At 36.8% G+C, this 23,676-nt stretch overlaps 6 protein-coding genes, 2 long non-coding RNA genes, 3 other non-coding genes and 1 pseudogene across 12 annotated transcripts; 3 read left to right on the top strand and 9 right to left on the bottom strand.

Annotated features, from left to right (window-relative positions):
- Positions 1–396: 396 nt before the first annotated feature.
- Positions 397–1,713, bottom strand: LOC106387144 (RING-H2 finger protein ATL63-like). Its single transcript, XM_013826954.3, has one exon. The coding sequence runs from the start codon at positions 1,450–1,452 to the stop codon at positions 529–531; it is 924 nt and encodes a 307-aa protein (XP_013682408.2). The 5' UTR covers positions 1,453–1,713; the 3' UTR covers positions 397–528.
- A 237-nt stretch (positions 1,714–1,950) lies between these two features.
- LOC106379756 lies at positions 1,951–4,155 on the top strand. Its single transcript, XR_007332442.1, has 4 exons — positions 1,951–3,290; positions 3,390–3,443; positions 3,542–3,653; positions 3,904–4,155. It is a non-coding gene; the product is annotated as an uncharacterized LOC106379756 (long non-coding RNA).
- A 962-nt stretch (positions 4,156–5,117) lies between these two features.
- LOC106435944 lies at positions 5,118–7,453 on the bottom strand. Its single transcript, XR_001287053.3, has 2 exons — positions 7,234–7,453; positions 5,118–5,617 (listed from the first exon to the last, which is right to left on the bottom strand). It is a non-coding gene; the product is annotated as an uncharacterized LOC106435944 (long non-coding RNA).
- On the bottom strand, positions 6,180–6,270 carry LOC125607801. Its single transcript, XR_007338867.1, has one exon. It is a non-coding gene; the product is annotated as a small nucleolar RNA R38 (small nucleolar RNA).
- On the bottom strand, positions 6,436–6,522 carry LOC125607698. The gene has a single exon (XR_007338769.1). It is a non-coding gene; the product is annotated as a small nucleolar RNA SNORD25 (small nucleolar RNA).
- On the bottom strand, positions 6,880–6,966 carry LOC125607697. The gene has a single exon (XR_007338768.1). It is a non-coding gene; the product is annotated as a small nucleolar RNA SNORD25 (small nucleolar RNA).
- Positions 7,454–7,668: 215 nt separating the features above from the next.
- Positions 7,669–9,287, top strand: LOC106435951 (selT-like protein). The gene is made up of 4 exons (XM_013876896.3): positions 7,669–7,959; positions 8,038–8,111; positions 8,599–8,917; positions 9,009–9,287. Exons 1-4 carry the CDS (start codon positions 7,789–7,791, stop codon positions 9,111–9,113), a joined length of 669 nt encoding a protein of 222 aa, XP_013732350.1. The 5' UTR covers positions 7,669–7,788; the 3' UTR covers positions 9,114–9,287.
- Positions 9,288–9,297: 10 nt separating this feature from the next.
- Positions 9,298–9,884, bottom strand: LOC106435961 (protein PSY1-like). Its single transcript, XM_013876905.3, has 2 exons — positions 9,700–9,884; positions 9,298–9,613 (listed from the first exon to the last, which is right to left on the bottom strand). The coding sequence occupies exons 1-2, from the start codon at positions 9,785–9,787 to the stop codon at positions 9,477–9,479; spliced, it is 225 nt and encodes a 74-aa protein (XP_013732359.1). The 5' UTR covers positions 9,788–9,884; the 3' UTR covers positions 9,298–9,476.
- Positions 9,885–10,569: 685 nt separating this feature from the next.
- LOC106441571 (phosphoinositide phospholipase C 1-like) lies at positions 10,570–15,037 on the bottom strand. The gene is made up of 7 exons (XM_013883375.3): positions 12,698–15,037; positions 12,378–12,574; positions 12,147–12,282; positions 11,517–12,002; positions 11,279–11,434; positions 11,081–11,167; positions 10,570–10,961 (listed from the first exon to the last, which is right to left on the bottom strand). Exons 1-7 carry the CDS (start codon positions 13,001–13,003, stop codon positions 10,644–10,646), a joined length of 1,686 nt encoding a protein of 561 aa, XP_013738829.1. The 5' UTR covers positions 13,004–15,037; the 3' UTR covers positions 10,570–10,643.
- Positions 15,038–15,643: 606 nt separating this feature from the next.
- LOC106435986 (peptidyl-prolyl cis-trans isomerase CYP20-1) lies at positions 15,644–17,198 on the top strand. Its single transcript, XM_013876931.3, has 7 exons — positions 15,644–15,859; positions 16,071–16,140; positions 16,240–16,287; positions 16,376–16,399; positions 16,493–16,675; positions 16,771–16,846; positions 16,931–17,198. The coding sequence occupies exons 1-7, from the start codon at positions 15,659–15,661 to the stop codon at positions 17,067–17,069; spliced, it is 741 nt and encodes a 246-aa protein (XP_013732385.3). The 5' UTR covers positions 15,644–15,658; the 3' UTR covers positions 17,070–17,198.
- Positions 17,199–17,320: 122 nt separating this feature from the next.
- Positions 17,321–20,333, bottom strand: LOC106435971 (SMR domain-containing protein At5g58720). 2 transcript variants are annotated; one of them, XM_013876916.3, is made up of 11 exons: positions 19,579–20,333; positions 19,477–19,502; positions 19,260–19,352; positions 19,095–19,168; positions 18,677–18,897; positions 18,355–18,431; positions 18,212–18,268; positions 18,058–18,125; positions 17,851–17,957; positions 17,691–17,761; positions 17,321–17,619 (listed from the first exon to the last, which is right to left on the bottom strand). In XM_013876916.3, the coding sequence occupies exons 1-11, from the start codon at positions 20,150–20,152 to the stop codon at positions 17,488–17,490; spliced, it is 1,500 nt and encodes a 499-aa protein (XP_013732370.2). In that variant the 5' UTR covers positions 20,153–20,333; the 3' UTR covers positions 17,321–17,487. The 2 variants fall into 2 exon arrangements, with proteins under 2 accessions (XP_013732370.2, XP_013732376.2); XM_013876922.3 differs by having other exon boundaries at positions 19,095–19,165.
- Positions 20,334–21,273: 940 nt separating this feature from the next.
- Positions 21,274–22,981, bottom strand: LOC106383694 (annotated as a pseudogene).
- Between the last annotated feature and the right edge of the window lie 695 nt (positions 22,982–23,676).

Below are 23,676 nucleotides of genomic sequence, written 5' to 3'. Positions count from 1 at the left end.
GGTTTATATGTTGTGGTCATTACAAAGTTAACGTCTTTCTTAATTCATCACTCGTTTTCTCCATCTCTTTGTTTATTCTGTGTTATATGAAAACGACTAGTCTTTTATAAAACTGCTAAAAAAGGTGTCCTACTGAATATGAAATGATTATGAAAGCTAGAAGATGCCAAGAATAAAGCATAGTTTACAGTTTGCAAACAATGAGTGAAACAGTAGATGCTTTGACCTCAACTGCCAAGTGAGTGATGTAGCCCTCTTAGATTCTGTCACATCTCATCAAAGCTGTAGATTTTTTTACATGTGATAACGAGATCCCATAGAAATGACAATTAAGATACATGGTTTTGCCTTTTAGTTGCACAAGTAGTAGTAGTACTATTGATTTGCATAGACAAGTCAAGTCAAGTCATCATAATCATTAGCTTCAACCAGAGCTTAATCAACTAGATTACTACAAGGCTTTGTTTATTCATTTTAGTACATTTCCAAAACTGTTTTACAAGATTTTTATTTATATCTGTTTAAATGTTACGGAGATGAATCTTGCCTCGCCGACGGGAACACCTTGCTACACTCCGGTCGACTTCTACTACTCAACATCCTCTTCAACGAACTCGATGCTGATGACGCCACTGAAGACGTTGATCTCCTATGGCCTCTTGATCCTCCGCCGTTGGTCTCCTCATCTAACACTTCAATTCTAACCTCTCCTTCGTCATCAACCTCTGTTTTGAGATTATCTTCCATCACAGCAAGAGACAGTGAATATCTCCGATCACCGGCGACGTTCTCATCTTCTCCGACTGGAAACAAATGTAGTCGGAGCTCTGCTTCTTCTTCCTCTGCGTCAACCTCATCGTTAATGACCAGTTTGAGATTTTCTTGATCGGAGACGGCGAGAACAGGGGATCTACAGAGAGGACAAGTAGAGTGAGAAGACAACCACATGTCTATACACTCAACGTGAAACCCATGTCCGCAATTTCTCAGCTTTCTTCCGAACTCTCCCACTTCCCACAAACCAAGACATATCACACACTCCTCCTCTTCTTCTTCGTCTTTCTCGTCGTCTTCGTAAATAAACAGAGGAATCGAAGAGATCACTGAAGAATCCAAACCTTTGTCATCGTTTGTTGCAGCAGCATCAGTAGCAGGAGAAACCCCACCGTCGAAACCTCCGAGTGGAACTGGAGGTATGATTCTTGTAGTTGTGACGGTTCTTCTTCTTCTTCTTCTCCGGCGGCGTGGAGCGGAGGAGAATTCTTGGTCGGAGTGTGACCAGAAAAAGCGGGCGTAGAAATGGAGAAGCAAGACGAAGAGGACGACTAAGAGAAGGAAGACGAGAGCAGCTAAGAGGACATTGGAGTTGTAAGAAGACAAGACTCTGAGGAAACTCGAGAGACTGCTTCTCCTACTCATTGACCCTTCTTCTCCTTCTTCTTCTACTCTCATAGTGTCTATGATTTTTAAGAGTTTTATTTTTCTTTATCAATGTGATTTATTTATTTCTTTCTTGGAGGGCTGGTTTGTTTATATATATGTGTAAAGTGAACGGTATAGGGAAAATCAAAAGTACATATAAATGCTATAAGAAGATGCGATTTATAATACTACAGTAATATGTATTGAAAACAAAATGAAATAAAAGACATTAGTCATTTTCATTTGATTATATACAAATACGCTGTCAAAAAAAAAAAGATTATATACAAATACAACCCATATGATAATCAGGATATTTGGTTAATAATATAATTTGTAAATTTTAGAAAAAATATATATTCAGAAGTCATTGTGAAAAGTAAGTCATATTATCTTATTGATATATATATATATATATATATATGTATTACATGCATAATCTTGGTTTGGAATATTGATGAAATGTGATGTGTAGAAGTACTTGCAGGGAAAGGCTGTGGGTCTTTTATCTTTTGGTGTGTTGTAGTTGCAACCAAATAATGGAGTGGAGGTTGTGAGTTCAAGAGACGGGTGGGGTTTGTTTTTGTTATGCACATCTCTCTACAACTATATGCTATGAATCAATCTCTAAATTCTGAACATAAGTTATTGACTCATACAATGCACTAGATTGGTATGGAGTTATAACAAATATTTTTAAATTTTTGGAGCTATTAGATATAGTTATTTAAAATTTAGAGATCAAACTAATGTTTGATTAGACTTTTTGTCCATGACTAATCTTTGAGTACTATGAATCAATCTCTGAACATCAAATTTGTAGTGGCAAGAGTAAATTACAGGTAAGGTGGGAAAATAAAGAAAGGGAACAAGAAATACTAAAAGAAGAGAAGTGGGTAATGGAGGTCACATGAAAGGTAGCTTAGAAAAGAAGAGAGATCAGAAGAGTTTACGTGAATATAAAGCAAAAAGTAGAAGACGAGGAACGCTATGCCTATGCAACTACTTCTAGTAAACATCTTTACACGTTTCTCTATTAACCAATCTTGTACTATATTTTATTGTTAAAAAATAATGTATTCGATGTTCTCAGGACCTAACCACGAGGAACCGAGAAGGGTCAAGTCCTTAAAATTAAATGACTCCTCAAGGCAACGGAGTTTACTTTAAAAAGATCAAATCCCCATGACTTTTTAAAATGATTTTTTCTTGTTTAGTATAGAATAATGGTTCCTAATTTTCAGTTTATATATTGTTAGTCAAACATGTTCTTATATTTCATAATCCTGTTTTTGTTAACGTAAAGTACTTAGCGGCATTTTAATAATCGTTCTGCCGATGGTTGTAAGAAAATGACAATACTTGAAAATGGCAGTCAAGGGAAGGACATAAATGAAGATAGGTGAGGAGGAGGGGATTCTCTATAAGAGCAACATTATCGGGGTATGATAGAGGAAGTCGTTAGGCTTTATATGATTTTATTTAAATAAAAATTGTATAATTTCGCTGGGACGGACGCGGTTTGTCGTTGGCTAACATATTTTTTTTTTGTCCTTAGGTGATAGGTGTCGGCAAGGGAATGGTGGAAGCGTTTTGGTTTGAGAAATGATTCACGTGTTGCCCTTTGGGCCTTGTCTCTTTGAGAAGAGAGAGAGAGAGAGTTGAAGATCGATGGCGGAAGGCGCGATGATCCCCAGCAACTGAAGAAGGGAAGCCATAGCTTCAGGCAGAGGCTACTTCTCTGGACCCTTTCTTCGACGCCTATCATCAGGCAGAGGCTGAATCCTAGCCTCCAACATCACGAGATGTCTCTCCTCCGCCTCTTCGAGACTGTCTCCGATGACTGCGTCACACTTGCCCTCATCCAGGTTAAAACTTTTGATCCTTGCTCCTCACTTTTCTTATAGTTTATCGATCTGGGCTTGCTACATTACTTACGATTTCTGGGTTTCACTAATGCAACTCAGATTAAATTGACTGATGTTACTGATCCCATGGTCAATGAGAAGGTTGCTGATCGGGTGAGCATTGAACTTGAACTCATTTGCATTTTTTTGGTTTTGTAAAGATGTGGTCAGACTTTGTAATTGGGGTTTCTCTGCGTTGTGGGATTTATCAGGTAGGAGAGGATTTAGAAGGAGTTACCCACAAAGTTTACTTTGATATTCAGATCAATGGTTCACCTGAATGAGTTACCCACAAAGTTTACTTTGTCCCCTCTTCTTCATTGGGTTTGTAAGCTCTGTGTTTTTCCCAATTTGGTTTTAGCTTAATCAGTTCATATTTATTTTGCTATGTTACTGGGTGAGATGGTAGGAGTCCCGAGAGAATTCGACAGACACTTGACAACTAGTTCATGTTCTTTTTCTCTTGCTTATAACGTTTCTCTTGCCAAACCACAATTTGTTTTATTTATTTTCTTCTTATATATGTGCAAGTTGTAATACTTTCTTCTGGGTTCTTGTTGCTTGATTCTTGCAGGCGTAGAGGGAAAGATTGTGGTTGAGCTGATTTTGCTGGGCAAATCTGGATGCAGGGGCAAACATTATCTGATTTTTTCTTAATTGTTCTGATCTTTTTTTTTGGTTTCGGGTATGTGGATTTGATTTTGTGATCGTTGTTCTGATTGTGCAAGGAGGAGTCTCTTGCACGTAGAACATAGAAACTACCTTTTTATATAGTTTGTAATCAAAGATTTACTCTACTTATTTCTGCTTCACGTTTCATTGTTGAGATGATCTTGTTCCCTGTCATAACAAAAGAAGTAAACATATTTTGATCAAACGTTTGTCTCATATTTTATCCATCCCACCAAACAAAAGAAGCAAACACATTTTGATCAAACGTTTGTCTCAAATAAATATTATAAAATATGCTAAGGACTTTTTTTTGTCCTACCAATAATCAACAAAATTAAAAAAGTCCTTATGCATTTGTCTCTAACTAAAAAATAATACTAATTTATTCTAAGGACAAAATTTTGTAGAACCAATAATGTTGCCCTAAGAACTTTACTGACCAAAAGTCACTCTTCTTCCCATAAAATAACGGTTGAAGTAGCAGCTGCAAGCCTTCCTTTTTCCATCTTCCAAGCATTTTTTTAGCCTTTTTTTTCCTCTTTGACCATATATATTTTTATTATTTTTTGCCATGTTAATGTTTTGGGTCCTAATGTTTTCCCACCCCTATGAAAAAATGAATAATATTTGCCTACCACGTGCAATTTGACGTACACAATAAATAACCTCATACATCAAACCTTGAATAAATTATCGTACATCCACCTAGTTACCTACTAGTAGTATTATGAAGAATTGAAGATGAAATCTTTTAATTTGAATATTCAAGGCAGGAACACCTCGAAAGTGTCCTATTAATACTTTTTTGGACAGGAATTTAAAAGACAAGGCAAGGCAAGAGATAAGGCTTTAAAACACAGTGGTGTATTTTGGGTCCAGGGCTCATATAACTTTGTTTGGACCCTAAATAAATATTTCTCTTACTTTTTAGAACCACCTTATTTGCTGCAACAAACAAACACAGACCACCTCATAGAGTTTCTTTATTTTAAAAGAAAATATAGAGATAAAAATAGAATTGGGTTAGAGATGGTCTTATTTGCTTCGACCAAAGATGCGTCAACACGAGTTTGAAATCTTCTAGTTAATCCGGTTCGGATGCTCTATATTTGCAAATCAAAGTGAATATTTTTTATTCATTTATAAAATGGAAAATAACAACATGATCAGAATAGGACAACATATTATGGTCTGAAACAAAGTTAAAAGACCCAATAATAATATAATTTGATGAGAAATAGTACAAAAGACAGAATAAAAAGACCACCCAAGTCAAACACTTATAACAACAACAACAATAATCGTAAGACTCTCTTCTATATTAATACATGGCCAAGAATGACTCCTTTTGAAGCAACTATCATGTCAATGCCAAGTGACCAAATAATTTGTGATGTCAACAACCAGGTGCTCATCTTTGTTTTTTTTTTGTTCTTCCTTCTCTTCCTTACCAGAGCTTTCCCCTTTATCATCTTCCTTGGCTTTCTCTACACTTTTCTTATCCTCAACCGAAATATTCTCAAGTAAACCAGCAGCCTCATCCCCCTCTGTGCTATTTTTCCCTACTTGCTCGCTTTCAACTATTCGAATGACCTTCTCCATAAACATTTTGCAGTCTGCTGATGAAATGCAGCCACTTAAAAAAACCAGATAAATAATGCAGGCAGCACAATACCTAACAAAATTCTTCTACTCTCAATTGATTTTCACTCATCACAGCTAAGAATGAGCACCAGTATATAAAAGAGTTAATCAGCATAAATACGATCATGATAGTGTTATTTAACATCTTACGTATTACATAACCATTTTGTCTCCTGGTCTGATCAAGTACTACCACTAAAAAGCACAAGTGTTAACTTCAGTCATAAGCAAAAGAGGTGAAGTGGCTACAAAACTCCAATCATCACATCTACGGCATTGCGATAGTTTTTCTTAAAACTACTTTCGCTGATTCATTCAGCAACGGTAGGTGAGCTACCAGTGAATACTTCTGGAACATTATAGACCCCCAACACTAAAACTACGCCATTCAAACCTAATGAGAAAATCAACAAGACAAGAAACTACTTACTCTCAAATGACGCATATCTAAAATGATTTTCAAACGATTCGTTAATGCAACTAACAAAAAAAATCGTCAAAAGTAAAAAAATTAAATCGAAATTAATTGATATTTGTTGAGTCAGATTACAAATGAATCATCAGAGGGATTAAATCCTCAGCCAGGGATAACTGTTTTTCATATTTGTTCTCATCATCCACAACAAAATTTCACTGAATCCGAATCTTTCAATACAAAAAAAAATCAGACCGAAGCCTTGGACAGGTCTAGTCAAAAAGTTATATTTTTATCTTCATAAGCTTCTTATTGAATTAACAAAAAGAACACTAAATCATAAGTCAGCGAAATATTAAAACAATAAAAACTAGGAAGAACTCAGTCCCTTAGATGTTCATAATGAAATGCGATCATTACCGCAATCATTACAGGTCTGTAAATTGACTCATCACTGTTATTCCCACAATCCGTATAGAAAAAAGATAGCTTAAAATATATGTAGCTGCTCAAGTTATGCTCCCGAATCAGGCATCATACTAGAATTACCAATACGAAATAATTGGGGAGAAATTGATTAAGACAAGAGCAACACGAATGATATTGCTTCAAGGGAACGAATCATATGGGAACGGACAATATCCACATAGACTATCTGATGAAGCCAATCAATCAATATGAACAACAAAATTAAATTCACGATTAAACAAAATTAGAATTAAGACTAATCATACACAAAGCAATGAGAAATCTTGATTAAGTTAAAACATTCACAGAGCATCAATCTTTAAAATAAATTGAGGGAAATCAGACAAAAGGAAGAACTCAGTCCCTTAGATGTTCATAATGAAATGCGATCATTACCGCAATCATTACAGGTCTGTAAACTGACTCATCACTGTTCTTGCCAAGAAAATATCTATGAAAAAAACAAATACTACAACATAAAAGACATGTAGTTGCTCAAGCTATGCTCCCTAATCAGCAGCAACAAACTAGAATTAACAGTATTAATGCTGGAATGATCAAGGGAGAATATATGAAATAACAAAAGCAACACGATTAGTATTGCTTCAAGGGAACGAATCGTATGGGAACGAACATATCCGCATAGACTATCTGATGAAGCCAACTTTCAATTCCAGAGATCCAGACGCAAAACCAATATCCTACCTAGAGTGCACCAAATCTAGCAACAAAGAGTCGATTCATAATTATCGCCGCTGCTAAAACCCTTGTTATCGACTATTGATAGAGTTGATTCGATTCGTATATAAAGACGTCGACGGTGGAAAATGCGAAGTTTATGAACGGCTGCGGATCTTCCACGCTGCTATTTACAAAACCCTAAAAGGCTTTTTAGTATAAGCCCATTGGACTGTATTTTTTTTTAACAAGCTAAGTTAATCCGTGACTACTATTGGTCGTTTAGCAACCCCCGATATGTTTTAATCCCGGAAGAAGGTCAAAACAGCCGGTGCCGCACAACCTCTGTCGCCTTTTCTCTCTTTTTTTGATTTGGTATTAAATTGTCACTTTAAAAAGTTTTGGGCCTAATTGAATAGAAACAAAAAGTGTAAGCCGCTTTGTGTCAGTTTTTATTGAGTAATGTCTAGTGGGGGATAGCGTTATTCCAGCATCCGAACAAGACATATATTTGTCTTACTTGGAAACGGGTTTTGTTTTTTACTTCTGACTCTGTTGATCATCGGAGATTTGATATTCGCCATGGACAGAGCACAGTTGATCTTGTTGGGTTTACCGATATTCTTATTTTGCTCGGATCTCTTCAACCTATTCACTCCTCCGCCTCACCGTCCTCATCAGCCACCACCGCATGTCCCTCACCAGCAGCGCCCGGCTGGGTTCACACCCGAAACCCTAGATTTCCCTTCTCAGGTATAAGTTCTCGTGTATGTTTGTTTGTGATCTCTCAGTACTTATATCGCCCTTGGATCCTCCTTGCTCTAATTGCAGAAACAAAGTGGCTTAGGAGCTGTTGGATATGGAAACACCGTTGAGATCAACTTCTGCGTCTCCTGTTCTTTCAAGTAATTTTTAATTTTATTTTATCATTTTTTTTCTTATTTGTTTTTGTTTCAATGTTGCTTCTTGTGAGTTACACTAGTATTGTTAGTCTAGTCATGGACTTTGGAGACTGCATCAGGCTCAGTTATAGTTAGATACATTAATGTCGAATTAGTCTTTTGATCAGTTTCAGTGTCTTTCAAGTAATAAAGTCATTGCCTTTAGGCAGTTTCATTGTCTTTAACAAGTAAAGTCATTGCCTTTAACATATGTGGGGGATAAAATTTGAAAAATCCTTGATTTTTGTTTCTTATGTATCAATGCTAAATCACATAACATGTTTGGCTACTCTTTCTAGATCTTTTTTTAGCTGTAGCACTTCTTGACACATCAGATTCCTGTTGATGTATGTATGTTAAAAGCTGATGATACCTTTTGAACTTCTCTAGCTTTTAACAGTGTGACTGCTGTTCTGCGCATTTTAAAAGCTTGTTCGTTCTCTCCGTGCAGGGGAACTGCAGTGACCATGAAGAAGATGTTAGAGACGGAGTTTCCCGGTTTAGATTTGATTCTCGCGAACTACCCAGCACCAGCACCAAAGCGCCTTCTAGCTAAGGTTGTACCGGTTGTTCAGATGGGAGTTATCGGTATGATAGTTGCAGGTGATCGTGTTTTCCCCATGATTGGAATTGCGCAGCCACCTGCTTGGTTCAACTCCTTGAGGGCCAATAGATTTGGATCCATGGCTTCCACTTGGCTTGTCGGAAACTTTCTCCAGTCTTACCTTCAAAGCTCAGGGGCCTTTGAAGTTCTCTGCAACGGGGAACCGGTTAGTAGTATTAACTCACTTATCAATGAATGTTTCAAGATGTTAAAGTTCAGTCATAGTAACTTGTACCACCTGGTGGTTCTATTTGCAGGTGTTTTCTAAATTGAAAGAAGGTAGGTTCCCGGGAGAGATCGAGCTGAGAGATCTCATCAGTAAAAAGTTGACAAGACCGAGCATCGTCTCAGGTAGCTACTGAGGTAGTATCATCAGAAGAAAGAAGCTGACGATAATGAAAGGTACAGAGAAGGTGTAACCTTTCCACAAGCAGTGTATCGATATCATGTGCCCAAAAAGCTGCTGATGTAGCAATCAATACCTTGTTCCTTTGGTTTTAACTAGCGTGTACTCTTTCATTCAATCATTTTGGTTACATCACCCTCTTCAAGAAACTTTATTTATAAGAAATTGTGTGGAAATGACTAAGACACATATTGATATCAATATACATGTTGGAGAAAGGTGTAGAAACAGAGAATTTTCATTTCATCTCGGACAAACTGAACATGTAAAACTGAGAGATTCATTTCTTCTTCCCTTGTGGGTTAATTAAAGAGGTAGGTCACCCTCTGCCGGGGCTGCGTTGGCTGGTAGTAACCGGAGGAGTGCCGGGATTGTGTTTTGGGTTTGCGGACGGACCATCATAATCCTTGACGTTGACTATCAACGACCTCCTTTCGATTCCAATCTTAACAACAACTAAACAAACGAAATGAAATCAATCAGAGATCAAGAAACAGATTGAGTAGAAACTAACAAAAACGAAAGAGAAGAGAGATCCAAACCTGGAACAGAAACGGAACTAGGGGATGAAGATGTAACTGTAAGCGTCAACAGAAGAAACACAGCAAGACGAAGTACAACAAAACTCATCTCTCTTTTGGTCAGAGACTCAGAGCTTTATTTTTTATTTTTGGTTATGAAATTGATCTTATAAAATTTCTGTTACAGAGTCGTGTCGTGTCGTGTCCGTCATGTGTTTATAAAGAAACGACAACTGAGTGTTATATTGTGTCTATCCAACTGATTTTACCTTTCAAATCTCAATCAATATGTAATATACCTATGAAAATGTTTAAGAATTGATTCGCGATACCGTGTGAGTGATATCAAAACACGGAGAAAAGTCATGTGGTGATTGCAAGGTCAATAAACAAAATTTTCGGACCTAGAAAATTAACGCACTGTCTGTCATATGAAATTGGGTTTACGGATCGAGTGAGTGGACATGGATGATCCATTAGCCGTGTACATTCGGGATGTTACATTCGGGAGGCCACAAATATTAGGACACATATTATGAGGCTTATGTGAAACTGGGGGATGACGTGTACAAACCATGATGTCATGTCGGCCTTAACATTCTTTTTCCAGTTTTTTGGACACCATTCAAAACGAGAGCTTACGTGATAAAATTGGGTGATTGTCAAATTCAAAGTGAAAGGCGACGTGATAAATTTGGGTGAGAGATCAATTAAAAACAATTTTGTTCATATTCGACGTGATAAAGTTTGCTTTTTGGTATAAATTTTCCATAATGCAGTTTTGCTTTAGTTTGAGTTGCCATAATGAAAACAATTGGTATTACTGGACCACATCATCTCTTTAAACAAATATTATTATCAGCTGTTTGAAATTTAATGAAATTAAAACCACAAATTTAATAATTTTGCTCATCATAATCAATTATTCTAGCATCTCTTGCTTAGTACGTACGACTAGCTTACCGTCACTTAATTTTTTGACACACACGAGGCTCCAAGACAAACCGCACGAGCAGTCTCGCGTGGTTGAAGACGTCTCCGAGACGATCATGGAGTCGGACGGCACGAATTCCGGGCCTGATCTCCGAAAACGGAAGACATGTCTGGCCGGCGAAATCGTTCTGAGTATTCTTGTCGTGGTCTTTGACTGTGATACACAGAAGAGCTAACTCCGGAACACGCAATGGGAACTCGAATTCTTCATTCCAAACCGGAAACCATTCGTCTGTATCTGTTTCTGTTCTGTAACTTATTGTGTCTAAAGGTATTCCTGCGATTCCGACCTGAAATTTTAAAAAATAAAATAATATAGAAGGTGAAGTGACTTGAATGACAAGTAACCTATTAGGGCTCTTGGAAACCGAGTTATTTTATCAGCTGCTTCGTATTAGTGAACACTTACCCTTGCGTAGAAATCGGGAGGAGAGTATCGATCAAAATGATCTTGAGAAAAATCTAAATTCCATCCTTCTCCATTGTAAATTTTCACCTAAATCATACATCACATTCACATACACAACGCTAAGAACGTTTCTTGCTGTTCAAGGAACGGATGAAAAGGAGACAGAGACAGAGACAAAGACAAAGACAAAGACAGAACCTTAAGAGTTGTCTTGATCTGGAGATCTTGACTGTAAGGGTCAAAAAATTTACCCACAGAACCATTAGAGAGCAAAACATCAGGCTTTTTCACATAACCACATCCACCATTGGCTTTAAACATTCCTTGCATCATCCACAAGAACTTCCCATGACTCTGCGTTTATTAAAACAAAAAACAAGTATAATTGCTATATACATTTCTATTGAAAACCTATATTTATGTCTAAATCTCTTACTTGCATATTGAAGGCAACCATTTGAGCACCATGAATCCATCCAACAAGAGGATCATAATTTGATGAGTCAAAACGTGTAGCCTTGGGAAATATCCTCAGAATATTCCTCTGAGTGAACTTTACTATATCAGGTCCACGAGTTTTAGCCAGAGTTTCTAGCCACTGCTCGCTCATGCTTAACCGTATGACTCGGTTAGGATCCCCATTCAAGCAGTTCTTCAGTCCTCCTTTGCGGTTACCAGCGTGAATCGAGATCAAGTCTCTGTATTCCACTGCTACAGTCTTCTCATCTTCATCTTGAATCAGTTCTTCTGTATTTATAGATTCAGCTGTTGTTGCTCCTTGAGAGATATGGGTCTGGAGATACTCTTTTGGTGGCTTTGTTGACATCAATATCTTATTCTTGAGTGCTTCTGGTGAAGGAAAACACTTTTTATGTTCGTCCCTGCATCGGAATAATGTTCCTCCAAAAGTCTTACTCACCATCTACAAACATTTAGTTATAGCAGGTAAGGTTACTTGAATGACAAGTAAACTATTAGGGTTCTTAAAAACAGAACTTCTTTAATGTTTCACCATCAATGAAGCTCAGTGATTTAAACAAGATTCCATGATTTATCAGAATCTTACCTTAGCGACTTTCTTCTGAAGATCTGGATTCAAATGGTCTTCTAAAGTAAGTACAACAGGATACTCAGACACCTCAAATGCGTTCTCCTTTACCGCGTTAAGACATTTCTGAAGATCTTCGGTACTTGTTAACGTCCTGAGATCAACTCAAAACAAACTGTTATAGACTTCTCTAAGGATTAAGTCAATGAGTGAGTCAAGAAGGGTTTTAGTTAATGGTTAGTTTCAGACCCGCCATGACGAACTTCAGCTTCGGTACCTGAAGAGTTACGCCATAAATCAAGCTCGATGACACGAACTCCTCTTCTCAGAGCCTTCACAATCGGCTCGGTGCTGCTTCTACTGTTGAGTTGATTCCCAGTCAAGTAAGAGTTATGTCCCGTGTACAAGAAGTAATGCGATAAAGGCTGAGTCATATCTTGCCAAACCTAAAAACAAAAATCCCATAGAAACATATTCAACTAAAAAAATAATTTTTTTTTGTAAATTTTATCTAGCCAGTTTTATAATTTGTAATAACATAATAAACTATCGTAAAAAAAAAACTTTACCTCGCCGGAAAGAGGTAATGGAGAGTTGAAATCGCTGAGGAGGTAACGGTAGAATTCTTCAAGATGAAGCCCACGAGGGTGGAAAACGCCGTGATGTTTGAGCATGTTGAATATATCCTTCACGTAGTTTGAATCAGCGTGTGTTTCTCCTTGCACTTGGATCACGAACCTGAGCATTTCATCTTCAGACATCCTGCCGTTTTCGGAGTAATTGTCGAAAAGTGTTTTGATTTCTTGAGGTGGCTCACTTGATTTAACTTTGAAGCTTCTTGCACAACAGAAACACACTTTGAATGTCACCTTCATTTTTGTGTTTCTTGTGAGAGTTATAACTGGATAGAAAAGAAACAGAAGATGCTGTCCCAAGAAGGAAAGAAAGTAAACAAAGAGATTTTATGTGCTTGTGTAACACATGTGTTGCTCAAGACTGTGAGGTTTCGTTCTCATGTATTAACAAGGAACCTCTTTTATACTATTAGAAGAACTATTCATAGTAAAAATAATCTATTAAACTATATTAAAATCTGGACGCGCGAGAGAGGTGTTCTGTGGGCTGTCTGAATTGAAGTTAGTATTTAAAGCCAAACAGAGCTGTTGATCAAAAGTAAAAACGTGGTACAGTGGTAGAGCCACTGGCTGAGAAACTGGTGTTATGATCGCACTTGTTTTAGTCGTCCTCATATATAGAAAGATAAAAACTTTATTTATCATTTAGACAAATCATTAAAACAGCTAAGGTGTGATTGGTGAGTATTAAAATAATTTAAAGTGGAGACATTGAAGAGATTCTATAGGGTAAATAGTGAAAGATAAAGAAAAGTCCAGGGTATATATTTCTACTTCACATTTTATGAAGAAAAAAAGCAAAATATTATATTCTTTGTTGAATACTAGTAACCAATATAAAATAATAAAAATTATTAATTTTTATTTAACTGATGTAGTACTTGTTGAAGTAAGAGCATCTGTTTTTCTTGCTCAAAATTTTCTTATATTTGTTGAAATCAATATCAGACTCCTAAAGGCATGCACATTAGAAAGTATTTCCATAAGTCTTATTAAAATAAAGTTATTAAAAAGTAATTTAAAGAATGTCAAAAGGTGAGAACGAAGTTGTTTTTCCAATGGTGAGAACGAAATAGTTCTAGTTTTTTATTAGTTAATATTTGTAGCTTTTAAAATATATTTTCAGAAATTTATTACAGTTTTCACCAATAATAATGGTCTAATTCTAATATATTGTCATTTTGTCACCAGTACTGTATTTACTATCATAGAAAACATATTATTTTGTTTCATACTTTTCAATTAATTATCAACACTGTTGAATATGTGACACTAGTTCACACACAAGGATTGGTAAGTTTCGAAAGTCGTGTTTCTACATGTTGTTTCAGTATACCTCGTTGGGTTTTTTCTTAAAGTCGTCGTACTTAAATTTTTTGTTCTAAAAAAACGTTACATGCAGCTAGAAAATAATAAGACAACAAAAAAAAAAAAAAAAGGTCAAATCAAAGAACACGTTGATCCAAATCGGAACAACACAGTTACACAGTGTAGTGTAAAATAAGATTTTCCGGAAGCTGAGAAAGTTGCCGGAACTCTACCACTGGAGTGCCACATCGACCAAGACCTTCGTCTGCCGTAGATCTGTAAAAATCAATCCCAACAGAATCTGCTACTTCCGATAAAATAAATCCAGTCTAAAGCAAAAGAAAACAGAAGAAACGCAAAGACATCCTGTCGCAACCACCACCACCTCATTTGTTTTTTTTTTCGAATAATCAAAAAGGTTTTGATAAAACATATCACATGCTTAGAAAAGATTAAATGCTAAAAACGTTATGGATCTATAATTTATTCAAAAGATTATCTAGGAGTGCACTTGGTTTTATTAATCATCTTTGTACCATATTTTGGACAAAAAACACAGTTAATTAGTACCATGTCTAACCAAAATGGGATCTATTTCCTTCTGTATTGCATTTGTTTGTGTGTTGTTCTCCATTACTGTATTTCGAAGAATCTATTGCCTTTTTCTTCTTCTCGTAGTTGGCTTACTAGTCATAGGAATCTTGTTCTCTAAATCATTCACACATTATTTCCTAAAAAGTCATTACTCGTTTTAATGCATATTTCGTGTACACATTTGGTCGGTTTCAGGCAAAATCTGATGAAACATTTCTCTTGATTCTCAAATTAAAGACTTAATATACATGTCACATGGCATTCAAACTATAGCAATTTTTTAATCAAAATTTATTTTAAAATATATATGCTCCATTAAATCTGTGAGGATTGGCCATGACACATTCTATATAGCTTTTGGTGCTAAACACATGGACAAACATTTGGTTTGTGTAATTATGTTTATGGCCAGTTTAAGTACACTGAGCATGTCAAAATTTATTATATGGTCAGTAGTTTCTTCTTAGAAAAGAAGAGACAACTTGTTAACGAGTAGTTTATTATATCCACACTAGATTTAGTTTGCTTAACAAAGCTGAAAATGGTTACAGAATCAGGTTGGACCAGGAGTACGATGATTTAACATACGGATGTGGTCAGGTGGTACGTCGGAAACGTTTTGGGTTTGAAACCTACCATTTAGATTTATCTATTTGCGTGGCCAAACAATGGATATCTAACTCTTACATGTAGCAATCAAGTTTGTCTGTCTCTGGTGAGTCGAACTATATTTTTGGGTTATCAATAAAGAAAAAGAAAACATGAGTATCATGGTAATCAAAATAGTATAAAGAGTGTGAAAATAGTAGGTTTTTTAGATGTGCTTACCTTACCCAGTCCACTAATTAGTAAAAATATACTTGAGAAGAGTTCTACAAGGGCCCATTACTGAAAACCCCAAAGTCTTGGAATGTGCCATTACATTGATCAAGCCAGGTAGGTAGTTAGATATATATGGACCGTAACAACTAATTTAATTCCATTACTTGTTCTATGTATGGCCCATATCTTACAGGTGGCGGAATACGATTGGATATCGACGTGTTCTTTGTTTATGCACAGATGGAAATAAAAATGCAAAAAGTTGACAGAAAAATAGAGAGAAACAGTTTGAGGGGTGCGAGAGAGATGGCGAGGTCAGTGAAGCTGCTTCTATGGAGTCTTCTTCTTCTGGGAACGCTAACCGCTATTCAGGTACATTTATGAGCCTCATTATTCGATCTATTGCAGCAAATATTTTGAATTGAATTGCGATTGTTTATGTCTTATAGTAAATTTATAATGGCTTAAACTAGCTATTGTCTGAATTTGTCCCCTTAAGATGGGATTGCATGATGTGTTACAAATGTATATGTAAAATGAGGCTGATGCTAGTGATTTTGTATTTGATTTGTGGATGTTTCAGGCCAAAAAGTCAAAGGAAAAGATCACACACAAGGTTTATTTCGATGTCGAAATTAATGGCAAAGAAGCAGGTAAATGACCTTATGATGATGATGCATCTTGGTGGTGCACTTACTACTAGTGCTGCTTTGTGTTAAAAAAGACTTCATCGTTTAATTATTTTTGTTCAGGTCGTATTGTCATGGGTCTATTTGGCAAGACAGTCCCTAAAACCGCAGGTACCCTTTACCCTTCTTGTACCAGCTTAGCTCTGAGTGAAACATTCATAAAACGACTGAACTTTCTGATTTTTTTTTGTTTCTACAGAAAATTTCCGAGCTTTGTGCACAGGTAAGTAGAACAAAATATTGTTCTCATCATCCTATGTCAATTGAATAATCTACACCTTGAAATGAAAGCTTAGCATAAAGTGTATTCTTACAGGGGAGAAAGGAGTAGGTAAGAAAGGGAAGGCACTACATTACAAGGGGAGTTCCTTCCATAGGATCATACCAAGCTTTATGCTCCAGGGAGGCGACTTTACTGATGGAAATGGTATGGGTGGTGAATCTATTTACGGTGAGAAGTTTGCTGATGAGAACTTCAAACTCAAGCATACTGGTCCAGGTTGGTGCTTTTGCTTCTTCACTATTCTCTGTTCACAATGTCAAAAGGCCTTAAGTGAGGTTTTAATAACCTGATCAATTTTTTTTTTCTCTCAGGGTATCTATCAATGGCAAACGCTGGTGAAGACACCAACGGATCACAGTTTTTCATCACGACAGTAACAACAAGCTGGTGAGTACATGATCAGTGGGATTTTCAAGATGTGTTTTTTGATCATTTTTTTTTAATATTAGAAAGCTGGGGACTTGTGTACAGGTTGGACGGGAGGCACGTAGTGTTCGGGAAGGTAGTTACTGGAATGGACGTGGTGTACAAGATCGAAGCTGAGGGGAGTCAGAGTGGAACTCCTAAGAGTAAAGTTGTGATTGTTGACAGTGGTGAGCTTCCTCTGTAACTCAACTCTTTCATGTAGTTGTTTTCTCCATCTGATCCTCCATTGCTCCTGAGCTTAGTGCTTTGACTACTTTTGTGTGTTAAACGACTATCTTAGCCATTTAATAAAGATTCAACCATTCTGCTTTTTTATTTCTTCTGTCTGATTATATAATAACTCAATCCAGATTTACAATGTTAGAACCAAGGAGTTGTGTTCTAAGTTCTACCCTAAAAGTAAAAGTTTTATGAACAAAGTATGTTACTGTCTTGTGTCAGCCAAAGTGTTTCATAACTCTTAGATAATGTGAAAATATAAAAAGGATGATTAAGGAAGAGACGTGCTGCTTAACATTTACTTTACACACACAGCTAGAATGAGATATAGACAGAGATATAATTATAAGATCTAAAGCTAAAACCTGAGTTTAGTTTTAGTTTTAACTTAAATCAGAGTCACTCTCTGTGTCTAAGAAACTAAACTCTCTACTACATCCCTCAAGCTTGATCAGTAATGTCCCTCTGTTCTCTTCACAATACGCAACGCCTTCTCTTTCTAGCAGCTTTGTCACCTGATTCATCGATAATCATTATACCCTAACTGCAATACTCAATACTTGGTTTTGATGTTGAAGAAACTTACCGATTGTTTCACTTTGGACTTCCCAAACCCATGAGACCCACATCCTGTGATCACACGTAGTGTCTGAATGGCTGGTTCATTTCACAATTTGTTAGAGAAGGCAAAGAATATATCGTAAAAGAAGAAAAGACTTGTAACTGAGTTTGGTGAGTACGCTTACAAGGGACATATGCTCCGAGTAAGAGATGCATCTTCAAGAGCCTCATTGCTTGTTTAACATGTTGACCATGCAGATCAATGGTTATCATATTCTCTATACCCTTGTTTCTGCATTAATATAGATCCAACGATGGCTTAGTCCACAATAAAAATCCAAGGTGAAAGCATATCATCAGCAAAACTTCTATAATGCCTTAAAACAGCTAACCTAGCGACGAATATATCTTGGCTTGCCCTCTCATCTGCTCGTTGAGCTAATTTAGATGCCGCTCTTCCCTAATAAGAATAAAGACACAAGGTTATGACTCACTTCCAAAGAAGTTGCTCTAAAAACATGAAACATATTAGACCATGAGGTGCACCTTGTCAGAAAGGTAAGCCGCATGAGCCCTCCCTCCTTTGGAATATGCTTCTGCAGCCTTCAAACAAGTGATTATATGCATTAATTGGTATTTTGTTGAGGAATCCATCAGTGCTAGGAAATATGGAAGCAAGTAAAACTTACTTTTTGATAGTATGACTTCGTTACATTCCACTGGTCATTTGCACCTTTTCTAAGTTCATGATACCCGTCATCCATACCTGCAACACATGTATGGATTGGTTGGTAATGCAATTTATGAGTAATAAAAAATAATCCAAGAGTTGCAACACAAGCAAGCCGTCAAGACCTCAGATGTTTTTGCCAATGACACCATAACAAATATTGCCAAGTGTTTCATCGGGTAAAACACCAAACATCAGAAGCTCAGAGCCTGCAAACTCATGGCAAAATGAGCCTTCTTTTTGCAGCCAATGAAGCAGATACTAAAGTCATAGTAATATACCATAGTTTTCAGGCTGGGACCCTTCACCACTAGATGAAGAAGTATCAATCCCAAGTGACTGCATTTTCTTTGCGACGTTTCTCCAACTCATAGTCTTTGGTTCGTGTTTAGTACTCTGGGGAATGTTGAACAGAAACTCCAACACCTTTTGTGGATGAAAAGGCTCACAACTACCTTGTCTAGTTGCAAAAGGATCACTCATGAGAGCTTTCGAGTAATCCCTATCATGAGAAAAAACAGGCCATATTTTGAGTTTATGACTTCTTCCACAATGTTGAACAAAAGCAATTATACTACTTGTTTCCGCTGTCTCAGAAGTAATTTTAAACATCGTGTATTCATGAATGTAATAGCTTATGCAGTAACAATATGTGAACAGCAATAACTAGGAGAAGGCTTATGAATCAAATAGAAGTACCTTTGACTGTAGCCTCCCCAGAAACTTGGCTCACTTTCAGAAGTATCAGTACCAAAAGATGTCTCCGCCAGCTGCTAAATATTGTCAGGGGATTGCAACTTTATTCTATCAAATATAATATCAAACAGATCTGTAAAGAAAAAGCCAATAGAGTAATTAACTTACACTATCGCTGAACCCTATGCCGGAACATCTACCACTTAACGAATCATCATTAGTTGATGAAGAAGAAGACATGTCAAGCAACACATTCAAGGCCTAAGAAGAAACAAAATATCAAACTTTAAAACACATAGACGGGCCAGTATCAGCATATTCCAGGGGACTTCTCCTGTCAATATACCAATACTGCCCCATGTAAGCTTGAAGACAATCTGCTTACCATGTCCACATCGTAGCCACATTGACCTGCAAAAAAAAGAGACTTTCATGTCAAACAACTAAGTCTCTCCTCATGGAACATTCAGTATGTTATTTAACTCACACAAGGCATCTCTAACAACAGCCATGCTAAGCTCGCAATCATCTCCAAGCATTGAAGTTAAAAACTGCTCAGCTTTCTCTCTATCCCCAGCTTTCTTCCCAGAGTGCTCTTTAGACCTTTCCACAAAAGAAGGAAAGTCTTTCTTCGGCTTCAAGTAATCCTTGGCAATCACGGAAGACACCATCCCCGTGGCAGCAATAACTCTACTCTGCTTGCTTCGTCCTCCCATAAACAAACTCTCTCTCGCCACGTCATCACCGCAGCAGCTGGAGCTCGAACCAGCCCCGTACTCAGAAGTAGACCCGGTTTCCTGACCCGAACTCGCAGACGGGTCATCACCGTTTTCCATCAGATCCGACAAAATCTCGGCGGCTTTGTTCAAATCTCCGGCTGCCTCTCTATAAGCAGACGTCGCTTCCTCCATGGAAACAGAGCAGAAGGCATCCATCAGCGATTCGATATGTCTCTTCTCTTCCACCAACTCTTTTGTCTTCACGGCGGACGTTGCTGCTCCGTCACCGGAGGAGGGCCTCTTCTTCTTCTTCCTCCTCTTCTGCTGGCTATCGTGCTTCATTATCGCTCGAAACGACGACGTTCGTGGAATCAATAGAGTCTCTTCCGATGTGTGCAGAATAAAAGTGAATCCCAAGTTTCCGACGAGGAGCGTCGGAGAGAGGGAAAGAGGAATATAAATAAACTGAGAATCAAATCTGGTTCTTTATCCTAATCGAAGAAGTTTCCCAATATCATAGGAATAGAACCTTTTTTTTTTTCTTTTGTCTTCCCGATTTGATTGGGAATCGGAATCTCCGTGTTGAGCACGCGCTGTTGGTGACCACGTTTTTCGGACACGCACACCGACCGGTTTGCTTCCTGGTTGCGCCTATTGACCGGTCTAAATGGACCAATTTAAAACTAACTGATGACGGGCGAAATATGAAAAACAGAACCGTGATATTCTTTAGTTGACTTTCCCAGGTTTGATTTCCTTTTCATCATATCTTCTTTTCCAACTTGAATTATTTTTACCAATTTCAAAAGTTAACAAAAAAAATTAAGAGTGAATATCATATAGCTACAAGGTTAATTTTTTCAAATAGTCATTTTAAAATTTTTATCACAAAAATAACCATCAAAAAAAGAAAATGACTAAAATAACTTATTTTTATTTTGAAAATTTTAATATTTATTTTAAAAATTTAGAAACAATATCTCCAAAACTTCATCCTTTAACTCTAAATCATAAATCTAGATTAGTTAACCCTAGAAAAAAATATTTTTATCTTTTAATAAAACTTATTTTGGTCATTTTATTCATTGATGATTATTTTTGTGACAAAAACTTAAAAATAGATATTTTAGAAATTTTTTCCGGTTATAATTATATATTATCTTTCGATTTAGATTTATAAGGCTGTGGAGTTTTCGAATTTAGATTTCGTGGGGAAGGAAATCGATTTGGGTATTAGTCAAAACATTTAATGAGCAATTTGCATTAAATGTTTACCAATATTTGCAAACAGTGAAAAAAGTAAACAAAAGATGGATTACCAATTTTTTGTCGTCTTTGATTACTTTTAACTTCAGTTGCATATTTGCATTTTACTTTAAGTTGATTTGACTAGAAAACTTTCACAACACTAAAAAAATCAAAAGTATTAAAATATTGTATAGCTAGCGGATTATTTCTAAAAGAATAATAAAAACTAACTTATAATATTGATATAAATTCAATAATCTGTTAAGCATGAATTGTCTGTTTATATTATTTAATCTCTTATTAGATCAACTCCTCCAAACTTTTTTTCAATCTAACTTTTCATCTCAAATTAAAATGGAAACTTGCTAATAAACCTCCTGCATTGGCTGCCACGACGAAACGCTAGTCGCTAGGCATCGCTTTTGTACAGTAAACAAAATTTCCAAAATTCATAAACGTGTAGAAAGCATACAAAACTCAGAAAAGCGTTGTTAGTAATCAAAAGGTGATTCTCACAAGAACCAATTATCACCGGCGGTCACATGAGTGACCATTGAGCAGTAACTTTGCTTGAAGTAAAGAGTCTTGAAACCGGGCTGGAGTTATACGCGCATGAAAGTCGTCATGATCAGATGAGTGGCCATTACATTGCTTCTTCATTCTATGCACCTCATCCTTTACCCTCTGCATCATGGAAGAAACACAATAGACATGGAACACACGAAAACGTGAATAACATATGAAAAGTGACGAATTTTGGGTTTCACTCTATATTGATTAAAGTAAGCTACAAGATACAACTGCTACTATCCCGTATCTTGATAGCTCTATGATAGATACAAACCAATACTTTCAGAGCATCACCACACAAAAAATATAAAATAAAAACAAACCTGAAGCATCATCAAATCGAACTTGGGCTGACCAAAATGCTCAACAGTTAAAGAACCAAAGAGGTTCCCTAACAAAGCAGCATCAGGAACATCCAAACCCTCCACAAGACCAACCACCAAACCTCCAAGGAAGCTGTCTCCGGCTCCCGTAGGATCCACCTGCTTCGCATTAAACGGAGGTATCACCACCGTTTCATCATCCTCACGATCAATCCTACACCCTTTTTCAACGTTAGTCACCACCACACAACACAACTCCTTCATCTCCTCAACATCCATGAAAAGAGCTTCCTCTGACGAAGCTTTCAAGAACCCGTCTCTATCCAAGACATGATGAAACCCACTTTCTTTCAAGCTCACCAGCTTCACTTCTCCGTCGACAGGATCGAAAAACTCTGATCAGGGATTGAACGTCCACAGCCACCACGCCGCAGAGGATCTTGGAGAAAGGTTAGCTTAAGAAGAAGGTAACGAAAGTGAAAAGAAGAGGAAGAGACAAAAGCTTATACGTAACTACTTCAGATTAGTTCCTTCTCTGTTTTATGATATGTGGCGCGCGAAAGATCGACGGGCGCCTTATTCTGTTATTCAGCTCCCTACTAAGTAGAACAGGAGCCATGAATACAATTAGAACCAAAACAAGAGGTCACAGACGTTAAAGCACACATGTGTTCGGTATACTAGCCAATGTTCATTTGCTCAATGTGTTTCCAAATCGAAAGAATCCGGTGACTAAAGAGTAAGCAATTTCATCACCAACAGCCACCACAGCTTACACTTTATGTTAACTATTAAAGCAGCTCTATGCAGGTTGTTCATCCATAAGCATAAAAGATGTACTACTTGAGAGAGACAAGAGAAAAAAGAAAGAGCGCTTGAACATGGAAAACAATCAATGTGATACGACATGGCTCGTATGTGGCAAAGTAATTATATTTTGATATAGATTCAATCTACCAAGTAAGATAGTAAAAAGGAAACAAACATTGAGATAAGGAGGGTTGCCTTTGATGCCAACTTCGAGATGCATCGACTGGATTTTGCAGTGGAACGCCTTTGGGTGAACATTGGGCGGCAAGGTTATCTACAAGTTCACTTCTTAGCGGGTTTGATCCCACTCAAACACCTTCTGCCCTATAAGTAACATGTTTGTTTAAAAGATTTTATTGCAAAAATCGATCTCCGTCGGGATAGATATATGATCGTAGTTGTCAAAGATTATAGGCCCAAAACGAAGCCCATTTAAAAGATTTTATTGCAAATGTAGACTCCTTGTTCACCTCAAAGTAGGCTCAACGTTGACCTTGACCTTGATTATTAAAAAATACAAAAATTAATATAGTCGCAATACTGTAATTGGGATATTAGATGATTTAAGTTAATTAATCGAATCTAAACTAAAATTAAAAAGTTGATTACATTTATTTTAAGAACTAGTGATTTGATTTAAAGATTATTAGTGTTTTTACACAGATTTGAATTTCAAATCAAAATAATAGTTTATCAATACTTATAGTATAGTTTAAAAAAAATAAAAAATTATTAGTTAAGTGCTATTAACTCACTGATCATACATGTGTCAAATATTTTTGTAAGGACAACCATAATGTATGTCATATATATTTTAAAATTGACAAGTGGCAACCCCTGTGATGGAAACTGACGAAAAACCATGGGTAGTGCCCAAAACAAGATAATGAACCCACCACTATCGAAAATAAGGGC

Source organism: Brassica napus, chromosome A3 (genome assembly GCF_020379485.1).
Source record: "Brassica napus cultivar Da-Ae chromosome A3, Da-Ae, whole genome shotgun sequence".
In the NCBI taxonomy this organism is placed as follows: domain Eukaryota; kingdom Viridiplantae; phylum Streptophyta; class Magnoliopsida; order Brassicales; family Brassicaceae; genus Brassica; species Brassica napus.
Note: the sequence above shows the minus strand (reverse complement) of the source record. Positions and strands in the feature narration are given on the sequence as shown.